At 34.7% G+C, this 17,955-nt stretch overlaps 1 protein-coding gene across 1 annotated transcript in view; it reads left to right on the top strand.

Annotated features, from left to right (window-relative positions):
- LOC148952489 (coiled-coil domain-containing protein 43) overlaps window positions 1–16,029 on the top strand; it is a 66,683-nt gene extending 50,654 nt beyond the window's left edge. Inside the window, exon 4 of the mRNA XM_089088986.1 lies at window positions 15,816–16,029. Within this exon, the coding sequence (XP_088945112.1) occupies window positions 15,816–15,894 (79 nt within the window). The 3' untranslated portion in view covers window positions 15,895–16,029. The remainder of the gene's footprint in view (window positions 1–15,815) is intronic.
- The last annotated feature ends 1,926 nt before the right edge of the window (window positions 16,030–17,955 follow it).

Below are 17,955 nucleotides of genomic sequence, written 5' to 3'. Positions count from 1 at the left end.
GCCTTATTATATTAATTGGTGAAAGATTCATCAGTTCAATAATTTATTTAGATGTATCTTTAATTTAATTTTCAATACTTTAAGAATTGTAAAATAAAGTATGTTTGATATAATTTGTTTTCTGTTAAGCGCCAATGACGCAGTTGGCTTTCGGTTTTTATTTACAGTTAGGAATGGAGGCAGTGTCCAAACTCTTGTTTGTAGTGAAGCTATATTCGTCTTTAACAAGTTTAAAAAGACCTAATAAACTAAACTGAATATTTGATGTATGATGATATTAATTGCTGAAAGCTCATAAGTTTAAAATGTTACTATAATTTTAATGTTTATTTTCAATATCCTTCTCTCACTGTAAAAGTCTAAAACCTACTGCGTCATTGGCGTTTTACTGAAAACCAATCTTATGAAAAATATTTTCTTTTGTACTTAATATTGAAAATAAACACTAAAATTATAGTAATATTTTGAACTGATGAGCTTTCAGCAATTAATATGATTATACATCAAATATTCAGTGAAAGCTCGAACTTTCAATTTCGATTCAAATGAACCCTCTCCAAAGTTTATACGAGCATCCCTTTCATAAGAACCATATATGCCCCAGGGTATAACTTACAACGCCTGCCCCTGGGTCCTGGGGGGTTGTGACGACACCTGAGTTTTGTTATCTGACTTTTGAGCAATTTTTAACTTAATGGCAGTCTCAAAATTTTTATTGGATGTATTTGGGGAAAAAGGGGCATGGTGGTCCTAGTTGCCCTCCAATCTCTTTTGACTCTAAAAACCTGAACTAGAACTTTCAATTTCCAATTGAATGAGCCCTCTCTGAAGTTTTTGCGAGCATCTCTTCAATAAGAACCATATGTTCCCCCAGGGCATAACTTACAACGCCTATCATAGGGCCCTGGGGGGCTGTGTCGACCCCGAAGTTTTCGGTACATGGTATTTGAACTATTTAAAAAAAAAAGCTATCTCAAATTTCTTATCGGATGGGTTTGAGAAAAAAGGGCGGGAGGGGCTTAGGAAGGGGCTAGGTGCCCTCCCATCTTTTTTGATTGCTAAAAAGTGAACTAGAACTTTTAATTTCAAATCAAATGATCCCTCTTTGAAATTTATATGAGTATTCATTCCATGAGAAAACTATATGCCCCCAGGGCATAACTTACAGCGCCTGCCCCCGGGCCCTGGGGGGTTGTGTCGACACCGGAGTTTTGTTATATGATCTTTGAACTGTTTTTAACAAAATAGCTATCTCAAAATTTTTATCGGATGCAATTGGGAAAAAAGGGTTTGGAGGGGGGAGCTGGTTACCCTCCGATTTCTTTTGACGCTAAAACAGTGAACTAGAACTTTTAATTTCTAATCAAATGAGCCTTTTCTGAAGTTTGCACGAGCATTCCTTCCATAAGAACCATATATGCCCCCAGGGCATAACTTTTAACCCTTGACCTGAATGCTGTGTGGGGAGTGTCCTGCTCAAACATATAATTTCCAGAACTTTCAACTACGTTGAACAAAATGGCTTTATCAAAATTTTGATTGGATGGGTTTTGAGAAATGGTGGGTGTGGAAGGGGTGTTAGTTGCCTTACAGTCACTTTTGACTATTAAAAAGGGAACTAACCATTTCATTTTCCAATAGAATGAGCTCTTTTTGAAGTTTCTACGACAACGCTTTCTATACAAACCCCATATGCCCCCAGGGAATAACTTACAACCCTAGCCCTGAGGGCTTTGGGGGGAAGGGTGTTATCCTCAAAGACCTAATTTCCTGAATTTTCAACTACTTTGAACAAAATGGCTGTCTCAAAATTTTGATTGGATGTGTTTGGGGGAAAGGGGGGTGTGAGAGGGGAGTTAGTTGCCCTCCAATCACTTTCGACTTAAAAAGGGCACTAGCCCTTTCAATTTCCAATCGAATGAGTCCTTTTTGAAGTTTCGACGACAGAGCTTTCTATAAAAACCTTATATGCCTCCAGGGCATAACTTACAACCCTTGCCCTGAGGGCTGTGGGGGTAGTGTCCTCCTCAAAAACATAATTTCTCAAAAACATAATCTGGAAATCAACTACGCTGAACAAAATGGCTATCTCAAAATTTTAATTGGATGTGTTTGGGGAACTGGTGTGCGTGGAAGGGGTGTTAGTTGCCTTCCGATCACTTTTGACCCTTAAAAAGGGCACTAGAACTCTCGATTTCCAATCGAATGACCCTTTGAAGTTTCTACGACGACCCCTTCCATATGAAGTGCCTCTGGGATAAATAAATAAATAATAATACATTGGAGCCGTATGACCTTTACTATAGGCAACGCTATAGCGTTGCCTCTGAAAAATCTTACGTATGTCCTAGGTTAAATTAATTAAAATCAAATACAGATTATGGAACTATTAAGTTTAAAAAATTGAATGAATCTTTTGCATCGCTAATATGGTGCAAGCTCTTTGAGTTTTTCCGAAGTTTATTTCATCCATTCAAATATGTTTGAGGCTGATAATGCAAAAATTTCTTGATCTTCTTTATAATCATAAGTATATATGGTTTTAACCTTTTTCTTGATTAAACTATTATAAATTAGTTTTAATCGGTATTCCCGTTTATCTCTATTTATACTAATTTACTTAGGCTATACATAATTTTTCTAATTTCTATTATTTCTCTCAAACTTTGTAATAGCCCTACACAATTATCAACTATTTTTGTTTGGTCAAATATTATAATTGGCTGTGGAAGATCAAATGAATGTTCCGCAACTCCCGAATCCAAAGTTTCAGGATTTATATTATACTTTAAGGAGGATCTGTTTCTATTTTTTGTTGTAAGCGTCCATTTTCTAAATATTTTCGAGTTCTCCCGACTTACGATTTTCAACTTGAACAAGGTATTCCATAAATCTTTTTTTTTTGTATGTTTTTCGGGGATTACACCCTCTTCTGAATTTAATAAAGATTTTGTTGCTATTTCAGATTAGAGAACAATTTTTATATCTTTTTTACTTCAATTTCACCGTGTTTCACCCGTTTATAAAGGCTTCCGGGTACGAAGCTGAAAAATTCGGACTTCTATTATTATTTTTGTATAAATAAGTTTTTAATTGTTCATCATTAATATTTTATTTTTATACTAACTTCTATAATTTATTATTTTTATATAAATAAGTTTTCATTTGTTTATTTTAACTTTTTTTTAAAGAATTACTTGATTTACTTGATATTTTTGTTTCAATTATGAAAATGGACCATTAAAAATTTATTTCAAAATTTTAAAAGTTAACATGATTCCAAGTACCAAGGACAGTGAAATGAAGTATGATTGAATTGATTAAGGGGAAGCTTATACTATTTGTATAGGGAATTATATATTTCAAAATTAAAAAAAGTTTGGAATTCATTTTATTAATGAAAACGATCTCCATATGCATTTATGTAGTTTTTGGCAGTCGGGAAAAATAAAAATGGTACTAAACATAACATACTACACTAAACAGCGCAAGAAACTTAAGGTTTTCTTTGAGGATGTAGTTGTCTTTAAGAATCAACAGTCTGTCAATGTTTAATGTTTACCGACGATTTTTTTTTTTTCAAATTTAACCAATTAATTTGGCTTATCTATTTTTGCGGCTTGTGGGGACTGCTGGAAACTTGGGAATTTCGAAACACCCAAAAGAAGTTGGTTATTTCCTTTTGGCATTTTCTCGTGATACCAAAGAAATTTCTTTGGTCTCGCGGTTTAAGTAAAAAATACCTAGGATGGGTCCAGAGGGCAAGGCCGTATCTAGAGAGGTGAGGTGGGGGGACTACTGGGCTTAACCCCCCTCCAGATTTGTGTACTACACGTAACAACGTAACAAAAACGCATTTAAAAATTTCGGATACGTTTTTAAAGCTTCTTTGTAACCTCAACCCCCCCCCCCGCCAAACAAAAAGTTATGGGTACACTCTTGCCATGGGGGGATTTGTTTGTTTCAATGTCCTTGTCGCTTTAACAAGTCTGCTGTGAATTACTATGGTTAATTAAGCTAACGCCTTTTGCAGAACTACATAGATGAGGTTTAACTAACCATTTTGTGGTTTAAGTTGATTGGTGATTGTACCAGTAAAATAGACAAGGAAGTCTTTGGCCGATGTAAAAAGCAAGGGGTTGAATCACCTCACGTCAATATCAGGGACAAGATTTTCTTCAAGCCAATTAGCTTTGATAAAGCCTTTAGAAAGTTGTACTAAAAGTAATTGACCTCGGAGCATCAGAACTCGTTTTATTACCTTTTTTGGAGGTATAATGAATCCCTGTTTCCAATATTTTGGAAAAAAGACAATTTGATAATACCAATGAAAATGACTGAAAGGGGTTTTACAAAAGACTCATTCAGGGTTTTATAAGAATGGAAGGGATATCAATAGGACAAAGTCTAGACTTTTGTTGGTTCGTTTCGTTCTGAATTATTAGAGGAATAAGACAGAGGGAGGTATACAGTTTCGAGGGGAAAGTCATAGGACGAAGTCACGAAGAAGGGAAAGCTTGTGCTATTGAATCAGTCCAGAAGCGTTCACTCAGGATCATTCACAAGGAGAGTAAAATCCCATAGTCCTTCCTCCTTAATACTGCACGCCTTATCGCGTTAAAAGAAACGAGGGGTAGTATTTGTTTATGTTTCAAGAGAGTCCGTATATACGACATTTTGTCATACTTTTACAACCCCACTAGACCTCATATCCCCTGCTTAGCTTCCTCAGCAGTCCTAACTTACTCACCGATCCTACCGTTACTGAGAAGTTTCGTAAAAGTTTCACCCCCTGTATCATGGACCACCTTAACTATTTAGGAGAAATGTCCTGAATTAGATATGACCCTTTTGTCTCCTTTTTAGTCCATTTTTTTCCTCCTTGTTGACGCATGTTATCCATGTATAATTTGCACTTTTCCCTCCTTTAAGATAAAAAGATGTTTCGTAAAAGTTTCACCCCCTCTATCATGGAGCACCTTAACTATTTAGGAGAAATATCCTGAATTAGATATGGCTCTTTTGTCTCCTTTTTAGTCCATTTTTTTTCCTCCTTGTTGACGCATGTTATCCAGGTATAATTTGTACTTTTCTCTCCTTTAAGATAAAAAGATAAAGATCCTCCTGAGCCATTGCTGACGTATAGGGCGTCAAATCGACCTTTTCCTTGCTGGGGCTTTTTTTACAGGGACAAGTAGCAAGCTTGTCGCCCAAAGTGGAGGAGCTTCTCTCCTTTACAATTTGAACAAGTGAATCTCCTCTTTCCTTTTATTTCTTGCCATCTATTCTGTGAAGTTTGTTTTAACATTTGTTTGTTCCCTTTTTTTTTCCTTTTTTTTTCTTATGTGAATTTGGCTCTAATAGAGCGTGATAGTATTTTGGAAATAAATATTATCTTATTGAAGCAAGGAAATAATTCGGGTCATTTACAATTGCTAAGGGTGTTTCTGGAAGGTCCAAATAAAGTTGATCATCCACCTTAAAAAAAGGTGGGTTTTTTGCTAAACAAGAATAAATGGTTAGTGGATGGTTACCTTTTTTGTGTTTTCTTAGAAATCAAAGTGAATTTTCATTAGTAATAATTTTCTGCTTTCTTTTGTGACATTTTGAAAAAGAGGATAGTAAATAGAAATTGAAGCTATTGAAAAAAAGCTAATGTTCTAATTGCATTGTGAAATCTGAGCAGATATGATATCATTTGTTGTGAAGTATATGTATAACTACATTATGATTATATATTTATAGTAGTAATATACTAAATTCATATACATAAATCAATATAACATAAATTAATGCGATAGATTTATAACAATAATATCTTGTGATAATGTATAATAATAGTATAATTATATATTACTTTATTATAATAATATGATATATTGTTTGAAAAAAAAAAAACAATGTGACTGTTACCGCAATTTTTTTTTGTGAATACCGTTTTTAGAGGTATTGATGTATATATCTTAGATTAAATAATTTGGAATATATCTTAGATTAAACCTAATTACAAACTGCTTTTGTGTGAAAAAATTGACTGGGTAACTTAAAAGGAAGAAAACGGAAAAAATACCCCCCCCCCCCGAAAAATACTCCCTCTCCCCAGAAGCATGACCTCACTGGCTTTCCATTTATAGTGATTGAGATTGAAATACTGAAAACGGAGTAAAAATTTTTAACTGTACAGTGACCTTCAACCAAGAAGTGAAATTTTTCATACAAGTAAGTATATAACAATTATAGCCTGAAGCATTTATGAAAGGTAAAGGTAAAGAATACGGCATTGGACTTTACAGTCCCTACCGGCGGTGCTGATCTCCGTTTCTTGGCCCTTCAGCCAGGAAGTGCAATGGGGGGGTTGGTGGCCAACCATCCTGTGCTTTCGCACACCCTTCCTGTGCTTTCGCACACCCTTCCTGTTTATCTTCCCCAGATTTCTCCAGGTACCAATTTAAAGCTGGGTCGACTCTGGCTGAGCTTACAGAGTCATGCCACCCACCCCCGTCCCAAACCAAATAATTGAGTGCACTATATAAAAAAAAAGAAACTACAGTTGTTGTTTTAAAAAAGTTCAGTATGACAGTTCAAGGTTTATAGCCTTGTATTATAGACTGCTGTATATTATTGTGTGTGCCTGAGATTTCTTCTGATGTCCTATGTCAAGTTTTCAAAATCAAGTACAGATTAAACGTCTTTAAGGCTTTTGTGTTTGAAAAAACAAATTATTTTATTCTTTTGCTCGTCTTACGAAGTATGCTTACTTTTCATGAAGTACTTCATTTCAAGTATCTTCTAAAAGGGGATTAATATAAATAGAGATGAGAGAGAACAGTAACAGGTCATAACTTGTATGCTTCTGATATTGAAGAAAATCTGGAAGTTTTGGACGCTCAACCCTGAACATGTCTGAACTTAAGAAATTGAGGGACTTTCCACAAGTAATTCAGAGAATTGTGAAAGGATTTTTACCAAATAAACTCATTAAGATTTTCAATATGCCTGCACATGGGGGGGGGGGGGCTGTTTCCTGAAATTAGTATGAAGGTTGCATTTTTGGAAAAATCGAGCTAAAACGTGGACTTTCCCGTGTTTTTAACCGCTAGAAAAATTCTCCGACAATCCTACTGACCTGCCCATCAAAACCACTGTATATATAATTAGATCAAAACCTAGAACTAGTTATAACTCTGTATTTTTAGGGTATAGGCCTATAGTTAAAATGGTGGCCGGCGTTTACCCCCCCCCCCCCCGAAAATATCCCCCCATGGAAAATAAGGCTTTCCAAATTTAAGAATTTTTTTTGAGTTTTATTTTTTTAATTTCCGTAGGGGGAAGGAATTCTGGTGCTTGTGTATTATGCATCACTCACTCAGGTTGACGTTGTGTAAAATTCGAGAACTCAACGGTTTGTTCGGTAGTTTATTCGTTACTTTAAAAATAAATTTGGGATATAGATTTGCCCATTAGGGGAGGGGGTAAAGTGTAGCGGGTCTGCATGCAAAATGTGTCTGGTACAATTATTCTGCATATTAGATAGATAGATATTAGATAGATGTATTTTAAAGCCAAATATACGGCCATGAACATAGTAAAATAGCTTAAATGAAAGGCACAAATAACGTAAACTTTGATAAGCGACCATCACAAAACACTTAAATGAAACACTACATTAACCTAATAATAGTACTTAATACTTGGAAAAACGGTCATTGAAAAAAAAAATTTAACACTTGGAAAAAACACTTAAATGAAACATTACATTTTAGTTTATAATGGGATTTTTTTTTTTTTTTTTTTTTTTTTTTTTTTTTTTTTTTTACAAAATTTCAAATACCTCGCTATTTTTCTGTAATTTTTTAGTGGCCATATATCTAGAAAGAATTGTTTTCTTACTTCAAACTGTCCAAATACTTTACCTCCTCCCCCCCCCTTCTTATGTGCAAATATATAGCCCAAATTTCATATTTCCCATATATTCTGTCCCGCTATATATTACCCCTCCCCCTAATGTGCAAATCTATAGCCCAAATTTATTTCTAAAGTAACGAATAAACTAACGAAAAAAACGGTGTGTTCACGAATTTTACACAGTGTATACTTGAGTTTGTGGCGCATAATACACAAGTACCAAAATTCCTTCCCCCTACGGAAATTAAAAAAATAAAACTCAATAAAATTCTCAAGTTTGGAAAGCCTTATTTTCCATGGGGAGGGGGGGTATTCTCTGCAAGAGGTATTATCCGAAGGGGTAAACGCCAAAAACCAGTTAAAATATACCTTTATGTATTCTTTGAAGGATTGAAAAGCCTCAAAGCTAAAATTGAAAAAACTGCTATCAGTTTATCAAAGGTACAAATTTAAGATTACTTCTTGTTTTAACACTTGTATTTAGTTTTCATTGAAATAATATAAAATGAAAATATTGAAACACACAATTAGGGAGGTTACTTATTCGTGTTTTCACTTTATCTTCCTCTTCTTTTTATATCAAACAGTTCGTGGTAACGAACTGTAAGTAAGGAGCGACCCGGCTCAATGGTAACCGAAACTCTAAAAAACGGAATTTTGATACCAATAAATACATCAAAAGAATCAGATTTTAATTCTGATTTCAAATATATAAGTTTAATCCTACCTATCAACAGTTACACGCATGAGAAAATGTGTCTGATTTTCGAAAAAAGGGCGAAAGACCCCCTAAAAGCTATAGAACCTGAATGAAAATCACACCATCATATTCAGCCTATCAGTGAACCCTATTGTAGAGGTTTCAAGCTCCTATAGACAAAAATGTGGAATTTTGCATTTTTTGCCAGAGGAAAGATTACGGATGCGTGTTTATTTTTTTTTTTTTTGTGTTTTTTTTGTCCAGGGGTGTTCGTATCGACCCAGTAGTCCTAGAATATCGTGAAAGGGATCATTGGGACAGAGATTTCCATTTCTAGTGCCCTTTTTAAGTGACCAAAAAAAATGGACGGCAAATAGGCCCCCTCCCAGTCTCATTTTTTTCCCAAATTCATCTGATCAATATTTTTAAACAGACATTTTGTTCAACATAGTCAACAATATTATAACTATGTCTCTTGGGATGACTTAATCCCTCGAAGCCCCCAGGAGGAGGGCTGAAAGTTATGAACTTTACCCAATGTTTAACATATAGTATTGGTTATTGGGACCCGGCTCAATGGTAACCGAAGCTCTAGAAAACGGTATTTTGATACAGAGATACATCAAAAGAATCAGATTTTAATGTTGATTTGAAATATATAAGTTTCATCAAGTTTAATGCTACTTATCAAAAGCTACGCACCTGAGAAAATTTGGCTGATTTTCGAAAAAAGGGGGAAAGACCCCCTAAAAGTTATAGAACCTAAATTAAAATCACACCATCATATCCAGAATATAAGAAAACCCAACTGCAGAGGTTTCAAGCTCCTATCTACAAAACTGTGGAATTTTGCATTTTTTGCCAGAAGAAATATCACGGGTGCGTGTTTTTTTTTTTTTTTTTTCCCCAGGGTGTTAGTATAGCCCCAGGGGTCCTAGAAAATAGTGGGAGGGCTCATTGGAATTCAAATTAAAAGTTCTAGTGCCCTATTTAAGTGACCAAAAAAATGGAGGGCAACTAGGCCCCCTCCCACGCTCATTGTTTTCCCAAAGTCACCTGATCAAAATTTTTAGATAGCCATTTTGTTCAGCAAGTTCGAAAATATTATAAGTATGTCTCTTAGGATGACTTAATCCCCCGAAGTTCCCGGGAGGAGGGCTGAAAGTTATGAACTTTACCCAATGTTAACATATAGTATTGGTTATTGGGAAGTATACAGTACAGACGTTTTCAGGGGAGATTTTTCCTGGTTGTGGGGGGGGGGGTCGGGCAGGGGCGTACGCAGGGAGAGGGCCTCCGGGCCCCGGCCCCCCCGAAATCTCACGATTTTTTCATTTTCCCAAAATTTTCTGATTTTTCTCACAGAATAATGGGTTTGAAGGATTTGCCCCACCCCCCCCCCGAAACAAATTCCTGCGTACGTGCCTGGGGTCGGGGGTTATGTAGGAGGATCTTTCCATGTAGGAAGTTTTCATGGGGGAAGGGACATTGCTATGAAGGGGACGCCGGACTTCCCAGCCTTATTTAAAAAAAGATCAGAAATTAAATATAAGAAAACAAGTTTTTCAACTGCAGCAGCAGCAACATCAAAACTTTAAACGATCAGAAAATATTACATATATGATTGGGTTCACCCCCTAGTCAATACCTCACTCTTTAAGCCAAAGATTTCTCATTACTTTCATAACAGCTATTTATTCTAATTAACGGGCTTTGTGATTAAGTGGTCATTTTTAAAGAATTGGAACAAAATTTGAACTTTCGCTTAAAGAGCAAGGTATTGACTAGGGGGCGAACCCCCTAATATACGTATTAAAAATATATGAATATAGAATTTCGTTACGTAAGTTAATTCGTAACTTACGTATATTTATTACTGATAAAAACGTTCGTAAATAAAATGAAACAAGTTTCGAGAAAGCCATTTAACCAAATAAAAGTAAATTAATATGAAAATTTTGTTTTAATTATTCATGTAGCCTACTGTGAGCCAAGATCAAAACCTGCATTTATTCAAAAACGTTCAAAAATTAAATAAAAAAAACAAGTTTTTTTTAACTGAAAGTAAGGAGCGACATTAAAACTTAAAACGAACAGAAATTATTCCGTATATGAAAGGGGCTGTCCCCTCCTCAGCACCTTGCTCTTTACGCTAAAGTTTGACTTTCTCACAACTCTATCTTTTTTTAACAATAAAATACTTTAGCGTAAAGAGAGGGGCGTTAAGGAGGGAACAGCCCCTTTCATATACGGAATAATTTCTGTTCGTTTTAAGTTTTATTGTCGCTCCTTACTTTCAGTTAAAAAAAACTTGTTTTTTTTATTTAATCATTGTTAGGCACAAATGTTTCTTTAATTTTCAGGTCAAAATTTTGACGTTTGTGTATTCTATGTCTTTTTTAAGGGAAGGGGCGTGCTTGGACATATTCTAGGGTCAATATTATCACCTACGTCCCAAAGTCACCGGTTTGTTATTGTGATTTTAATTCCTTCATGTAGAATCGTTTGTTCCTTAGAATTTATTTGTTCCTCTGAAATTTTCCTGCAAAAATATTCACTATTTATAATTAATAATCAGAAAGATATCCTTAAAGAAACTTTTTGGTAGAAGAATTCTGTCTTAGAACACACATCGAAATTTTTTAATTAGCATTTTCTTTGTTATCCCTGTTCTTACTCAGTAAAAGGAAATCTCCCACAGGATATTCAGGAAAATAAGTCAAGCGTAAACTGGATAACCTAGCAAGGTGTATTAGTGTTAACAAATTTTCCAGGTCTACAGTTTTCAACAATACATACAGAAGAGTCTATAGTTCTTTTTTAGTACGCGAGTATCAGTTGTTTAATCTTCTTTTGTATGCTCTTAATACTAATATATACAACTGAGTATGTTACAATAGAGACACTAAACTTCTAAACTGAGCACTAAACTTCTGAGACATGAAACTAAGTTCAAATCTAATTGGACTAAATTTAAAGCATGGTGTAAATCTCCTTGGTGAGACACCACCTGAAGAAACTATATGTGAATTGAAACTGTACTGTGTTGGTCAATTGTATTGTCTAATATTTTATATTGACTGTCTCAGTCAGTGGTGGTTTTAGTGGGGACAGAGGGGGCAATTGCGCCCCAGCGCAGAAGTTTTAGGGGCGCAAAATTTCAAATAAATAATCTAACGGTTATAATCATTTTGTAATTTTTGAAATTGTATTTTTATTAAAATAAATTAAAAAATGATTAAGAATAATTAATTTAAGAGAATATTAGTAAAAAAAAAATTAAAAAATAACACATAATTAAACGATAATAATAATTAAATTAGCATAATAATAATTTTAAAAATATTAATTTATTAATAAATTGAAAATAATGTTAATAAATGAAAATTTTTGAGTCTAATTTAGCCTACAAATTTTTAGGGGACAGATGGGGGGGGGCGGGTTAATCGAGATTTTGTCTCGGGTGCAAGAGAGGCCAGAACCGTCACTGGTCTCACTATTCTTAATCTATTCCATTAGTTAGATGTCTTTGATTAAATATTTACAAACAGATAAAAGTCACTAGGAAGCGTACAATATATTGAATTATATTCCACCCGATTCGGAAGCTTTTCGTAGTGAAACAGCAACTCATTTTGTTACTTGTTGATACATTTTAAAAATGTAGTTAAAAATTACACTTATTTTAAGGAGGTTAAGAATGGTAGTTTGTTCTTATTCATGTTATGTCACCTTTACTCACTTGATTTTCTATGAATAAATTATTTGCCTATTCTTCTTGTTCTATTTTAACTTTTCCATTATTTCCTGAAAGTCTTGTGAGAGTTTAGCATATTTAACTTTAAAGAACTTAACAAATTTACAAACAGTTATTTCTATTTGTAGAACGATTTTCCAGGAAGTTAGGTTTTTCATTATATATTCATGACTGCTAAATATGTTTTCGTTCTTTAAATTTTAGTTGTTCGAAGTCTCTTTGATGAGAAAATTTTGAGTGCCAACCTTAAACTGATGTCTTGGCTCTGACATTGTGTTTAGAATATGTTGGTTTCAAGTTTATTTGGCTGAGAATTAAAGCATAAAGAAACAGAGGTGCTTTAGAAAAGACTACACATGCAAAAAAGTGATTTTTCTTGTTGTTCGAGGTGGGGGGACTGTAACTTTGTGTATGGAGTGTTTGACAATGGCGATTCCACTGGTGCTATTTTAATATATTTCCACCAATATTTTCAAGGGTTTTTCAGGCTATCCTTCGAAATTCGTAAAAATTTGTTTTCGCAATAAATTTTTACCAGTAAAATTAATCAGAATGACAGTTTCTATTCCTGAATCAGCTTCAAATGGCAATTTTTTCTCACTCGACCTTTTTTTTTTTTTTCCAAAAGCGTTGTTAAGTTTTTGGCTACAATTGGCTGAACTTCGATCTTTACTAGGTTGCAGTAATTACTGCAAACATGATGTACAGTCAAAAGGTTTTAGGGTTGGCACTCAAAATTTTTATCAAAGAGACTTCAAACATCTGATTCAGGAATAGAAACTGTCATTCTGATTAATTTTACTGGTAAAAATTTATTGCGAAAACAAATTTTTACGAATTTCGAAGGATAGCCTAATAACTAGGTTGACTTATTAGCTTTATCTTTCTGATAGATCTTTTGTTACTAAGATGGTTTCAATAAAGAGATAAAACAGCGATTATTTTAGGCGAGGGGCTAATAACTGGCTGTCGCAGGTGTCCCTTCCTTCGTCGCTTCCTTCAGGCTATCCTTCGAAATTCGTAAAAATTTGTTTTCGCAGTACATTTTTACCAGTAAAATTAATCAGAATGACAGTTTCTATTCCTGAATCAGCTGTTTGAAGTCTCTGTGATGAAAATTTTGAGTGCCAACCCTAAAAGTCAAAAGCTTTTTTATTGGCTCAAAGTTTCACACAGCAGAATCACTGCGGTAGAATTAAGCTTTTCGTTCATTTTACTGGCTTTAAATTTCACACAGAAAAATAATTAGGTTGTAAAAATGCTAGGTCATTTGCTTTCTTTTCTGACATTCGCTTAAGAAATCATGTGACTGTCTTACGGAAATACGTCACAGGCATGAACCAATGAAGTTAAAGCCCATTTTTTCCATGAAACGACTGGAAATTAATTGATCCTTTCCTCTTCAAAGGCACACTGAAGGCATGTTGGATCTTGTCATAGCAAAGACCCATTTACAATGAAACTTAACTAATACTGAGATTTAGCTATAGCTAATTTAAGCCAATCAGAATATTTCATCGACTTTTCCGATTGGGCGAAAAATCAGTGAAAAAATTATGATTGGTTTAAATTAGCTACAGCTAAATCTCAGTATTTATGCATCTATCTTTTAAACGTTTGGGAAATACAAATACCAACATTATTAATTTTTTGGCGAAAACTTCATCTCCACCTACAACGCCACTTTAAAATTGACCACATTCAGTGACATAATAGCACCAAAAATGCGCATGATTTTAACTACTTTAACTACTTTAGGTGGTAAATTTTGATATAAAAAATTAATAAATAAGATTGAACTAGAAACTCAATGCAGCACCGAGCAGCCTTAGGCCACCACAGCTTCGCACGCTCCTCCTCCATACCAGTCTATTCAAAACCTCCGTCTCTACACCCTCCCAAGAAGTTCCCATTTTCCTTAAATCTTTCCTTAAGACATCATCCCGCCCCACTTGGGGACGACCTGCTTTTCGTTTGGCCTTAGACGGTTGGCCGACAAGGACAATGTTTGACAATTTGTCATCTTTCATCCACATATCCTGTCCCAGCCATTTCATCATTTCTCTCATTATAGCCCTGGTGTTGTGATGTCCCAATAATCCACTGCAATTACTCCAGTCACCACAAGTACACATATAGTACATAACACACTGTGCTATTTCACATGTTGATCAGCTGCTTATGGCCCTCAGAAAATGTTCTAGTGCGGATCTCTAAGAAATCGATGAATAACTCTACTTAGGATAACAATGTCCACTACTTAAGGTTTTCTATTATATAGAAATACAAAATTCCTTCACTAAGAATTTATGTAGAAAATTATACATAATTATAATTAGCGTGAAATTAGCGTGTGTGTAAGATAAGAAGTTTTGGGCAGAATTAGTTTTTATGCATGAAAATCCTTGTATTTTCCCCTATAAATGACCTTTTTTGAGGAACAAACCAACTGTCTGGAACAACTAACTAAACTTCGGGGAAGTTTCCCCACTCCTACCCCCGTATTGGTACTGATTCACCATTTAAAAAACTAAGACAAAATAGAGATCACCTACCCAGCGATGGGGAAAACCTCCTTCCCATGTTGCAAAAATGTGTCCTAAATACTAGACTAGGCTACATGAAAGTCTTTATTTTTTTTTATTATAAAGTTTATTTGGATGCTTAGCAAAAGGAAATTCAGAGATTTCAAGTTTTCCTACTATATAATTACTTTTTATAAACAACAAATAAACAAGTAGAAGGTAATTTCTTCCCTAAAACGGTTGAATTACAAACTTTAAATGAATATTTCGGCCCTTTAAATGAAATATTCGACCCATATAACTCCTTGGCATGAGTCTTATTATGTTTACATGTTCTATAACGCCATATCAATCAAAATAGTTTAGCTCTGTAATTCAGTTAGCTCTGTGATACCGAAACTCCAACCCAAAAATATACTGTTTTGATTTATGACAGTCTTACGTATAGCCAACGAAATGGTCAGTAATTTTTGTCTCGTACTTAGGATATTTTTGGCTCAATTTATATAGTAAATAATATATATATATATTATGTCTGAAATCTGGTTAATGTCGACATTCACCGGTGAATGTCCGAAATTCCTTTTTCTCCAATTGGAGCCAATTACCTTTGCGAATCAGCTTTTTCAGTCTGATGCAAGCTTTGATGGTAAAAGTTAAAGTTAGGTTATAAGTCTCAGAAATGGGTTAAAAACCTAATTCAACCTAATCTAACCGAACCTAACCTGTCACCATCAAACCTTGCATAAAACTGAAAATTTGACTAGCAACGCCGAGTAAATCCAAGAAGAAAACAAGGTATTTTGGACAATCACCGGCGAATGTTGGATATATATACATGTATAAGTTTGACGGCAAATTATGTGTTCATCTAGGATACGTATTTGTTCGTTTCTACATTAGTGTCTAAATAAACATTCATTTCTAGGGAGAAGCAAAAGAAAACTCAGGAGGAAAGAAAAGACAAAGAGAAGAAACGTACTCAAAAGGGAGAGAAGCGACGGTAAAGACGAAAAGTAGCAAATTTTAGGCAAACCCATCGTCCATTTATTTCAATTATCCTGTGAAATCTCGTTATGATTTATAAAACTAAGAGAGGAAAAATTTCTCCCCTTTGTTGGCAATACACACATGTTTTAGAAGTTATTTCTACCTAATACTGGAATAGGGGAAACAATACATGTTTACCATCATTTTTCTAGAATACCTGGAATCATTGGTATTCCAGTTGTGTTGATTTAAGAACAAGGATAACCATCACGATTTAGGATAATGTAAAATGGTTAAAAAACTAATCCATCTATTGTACAGGGATACTGGGCGTCCAAAATGTTCCCCCATTATACCACTTATGGTGTCCAGTTTATAACCTACTATTGAGACTTCAATTTGATTCCGATTATTTATTCTAATATTTGAAAAGAATCATGAAGTGTTACCATTTTGAACCAAATGTCAATAGACTATGAATGTTGGCCGTATTTGTTTTGCTAAGCGCCAAGGGGTCGCTCTCACTCAGAAATCATGTTCACAAGATGGCGCGTGCAAAGCGTGGCGTAGGTGTGCCAAGCATTTCGGGGATATTTCCATAGGTGGCAGACCTGTGTGACAACATTTGGAGTGCCGAGATGTACAACTAGTGCTGCGTGCCGAGCGTTCTGGGGACTTCGCCAAGTGTGGCAGATCTCTCTGGCAACAATTGGCATGCCAAGATATACACCAGGTGGCGGGGAGTCAGTGCTTCTTCGCTAAGCACGGGTATTGGTTGATATCGGAAACTTTTTAAGGTACATTTCGGATGTAATATAAGGGAATTTGAAAAAAGTAAACTATTTAGAATATACAAGCTGCATGATAAATCGTATAAGTTTTTGAAGCTTCAGTAGGGATTACGAGTCTGAAGGAGGTTACTGGTATGAAGACCGCCATTAAGCCTTCCCGCCTTACCTTTCGTACGAGCTTGAAAATTGGAATCACTTTTTGAAAAATACTTCATTGACAAATACATTGTCTGCACTTTCAAACATATAAAAAGTGGAATTAAATGCGATAGCAAAAATACTCCTTCGAACGTTTTATACCTCTGAACAAAATTATTTTGGATCTTCATCTTTAAAAAACTATCTTGAAAAAATAATTTTTCTTCACCTTTTCTTTTTTGAATTTCATCTTTCTTCTTCAATTTCATCTTTGTCATTCTCTAAAACTTCATGACGCCACTGTTATTCTTTCAGATATTTTGATCTAATTAAGAAATTATAAATTTCTTTTCTCGTGACAAAGGTCATTGCCCTTGATCTTCGTTATGTACTTAGTAAGATTTGATAGGAACTATTGTAAACAAATAAGGGCGAATGGACGTTAATTTGTCCAGCAGTATGCCATAACAAAGTTGATGGTATTTCACAAATACATTCATATGCTCATCGTCGTGATATTTGATACTATTTATTCGCCATTAACTTGTAAACAAACAATATATCAGATCTAGGGGAAAATGCAGGAATCTTGGGGAAGATCAATGAACCACAAATTATAGGATTATAAACGAAACGATGGTCAAAAGATAATTTGAGGGTTGGGAGGGGGGGGGAGGCAGGTTCGAACTTCCCCTCTTGTATTTTCAGACCACTTTGGACTCTTGAGTAGTTCTTCAATTTCCTTTCAAAATAACATATTTATTTTGACAATTCTAAATACCGAACAACCCATGGATATTGTGCAGGATGTCACTACATTAATGTTTATTGGCTTCGAGGGTAATATTGACCGGGTTTGTAGGAGGTACAGGGCATCTTTGAAATCTCTTGATAAATTATCATATCTGTAGACTCTTCGAGAAAGTGAAGTTATTTTTGTGAATTCGTTTCCTGTTTTTCGGGTTATTGATCACTTATTGGTGCATTCTTGTTTTTTATTTATTTATTTTTACAATTTTTCTGTGTTTCTTTTAATTTTGTGTTCTATCAATGCTACAGCCTAATTGGACGAAAAGATGTTTTAAGCGGCAAAACCTGGATACGGAATGAAACTAATAAATACTCCTCTTCAGTGTAAGTTGGGGGAGG

Source organism: Artemia sp. Qi Xiang Cuo, chromosome 5 (assembly GCF_049724085.1).
Source record: "Artemia sp. Qi Xiang Cuo chromosome 5, ASM4972408v1, whole genome shotgun sequence".
Taxonomy (NCBI): domain Eukaryota; kingdom Metazoa; phylum Arthropoda; class Branchiopoda; order Anostraca; family Artemiidae; genus Artemia; species Artemia sp. Qi Xiang Cuo.
Note: the sequence above shows the minus strand (reverse complement) of the source record. Positions and strands in the feature narration are given on the sequence as shown.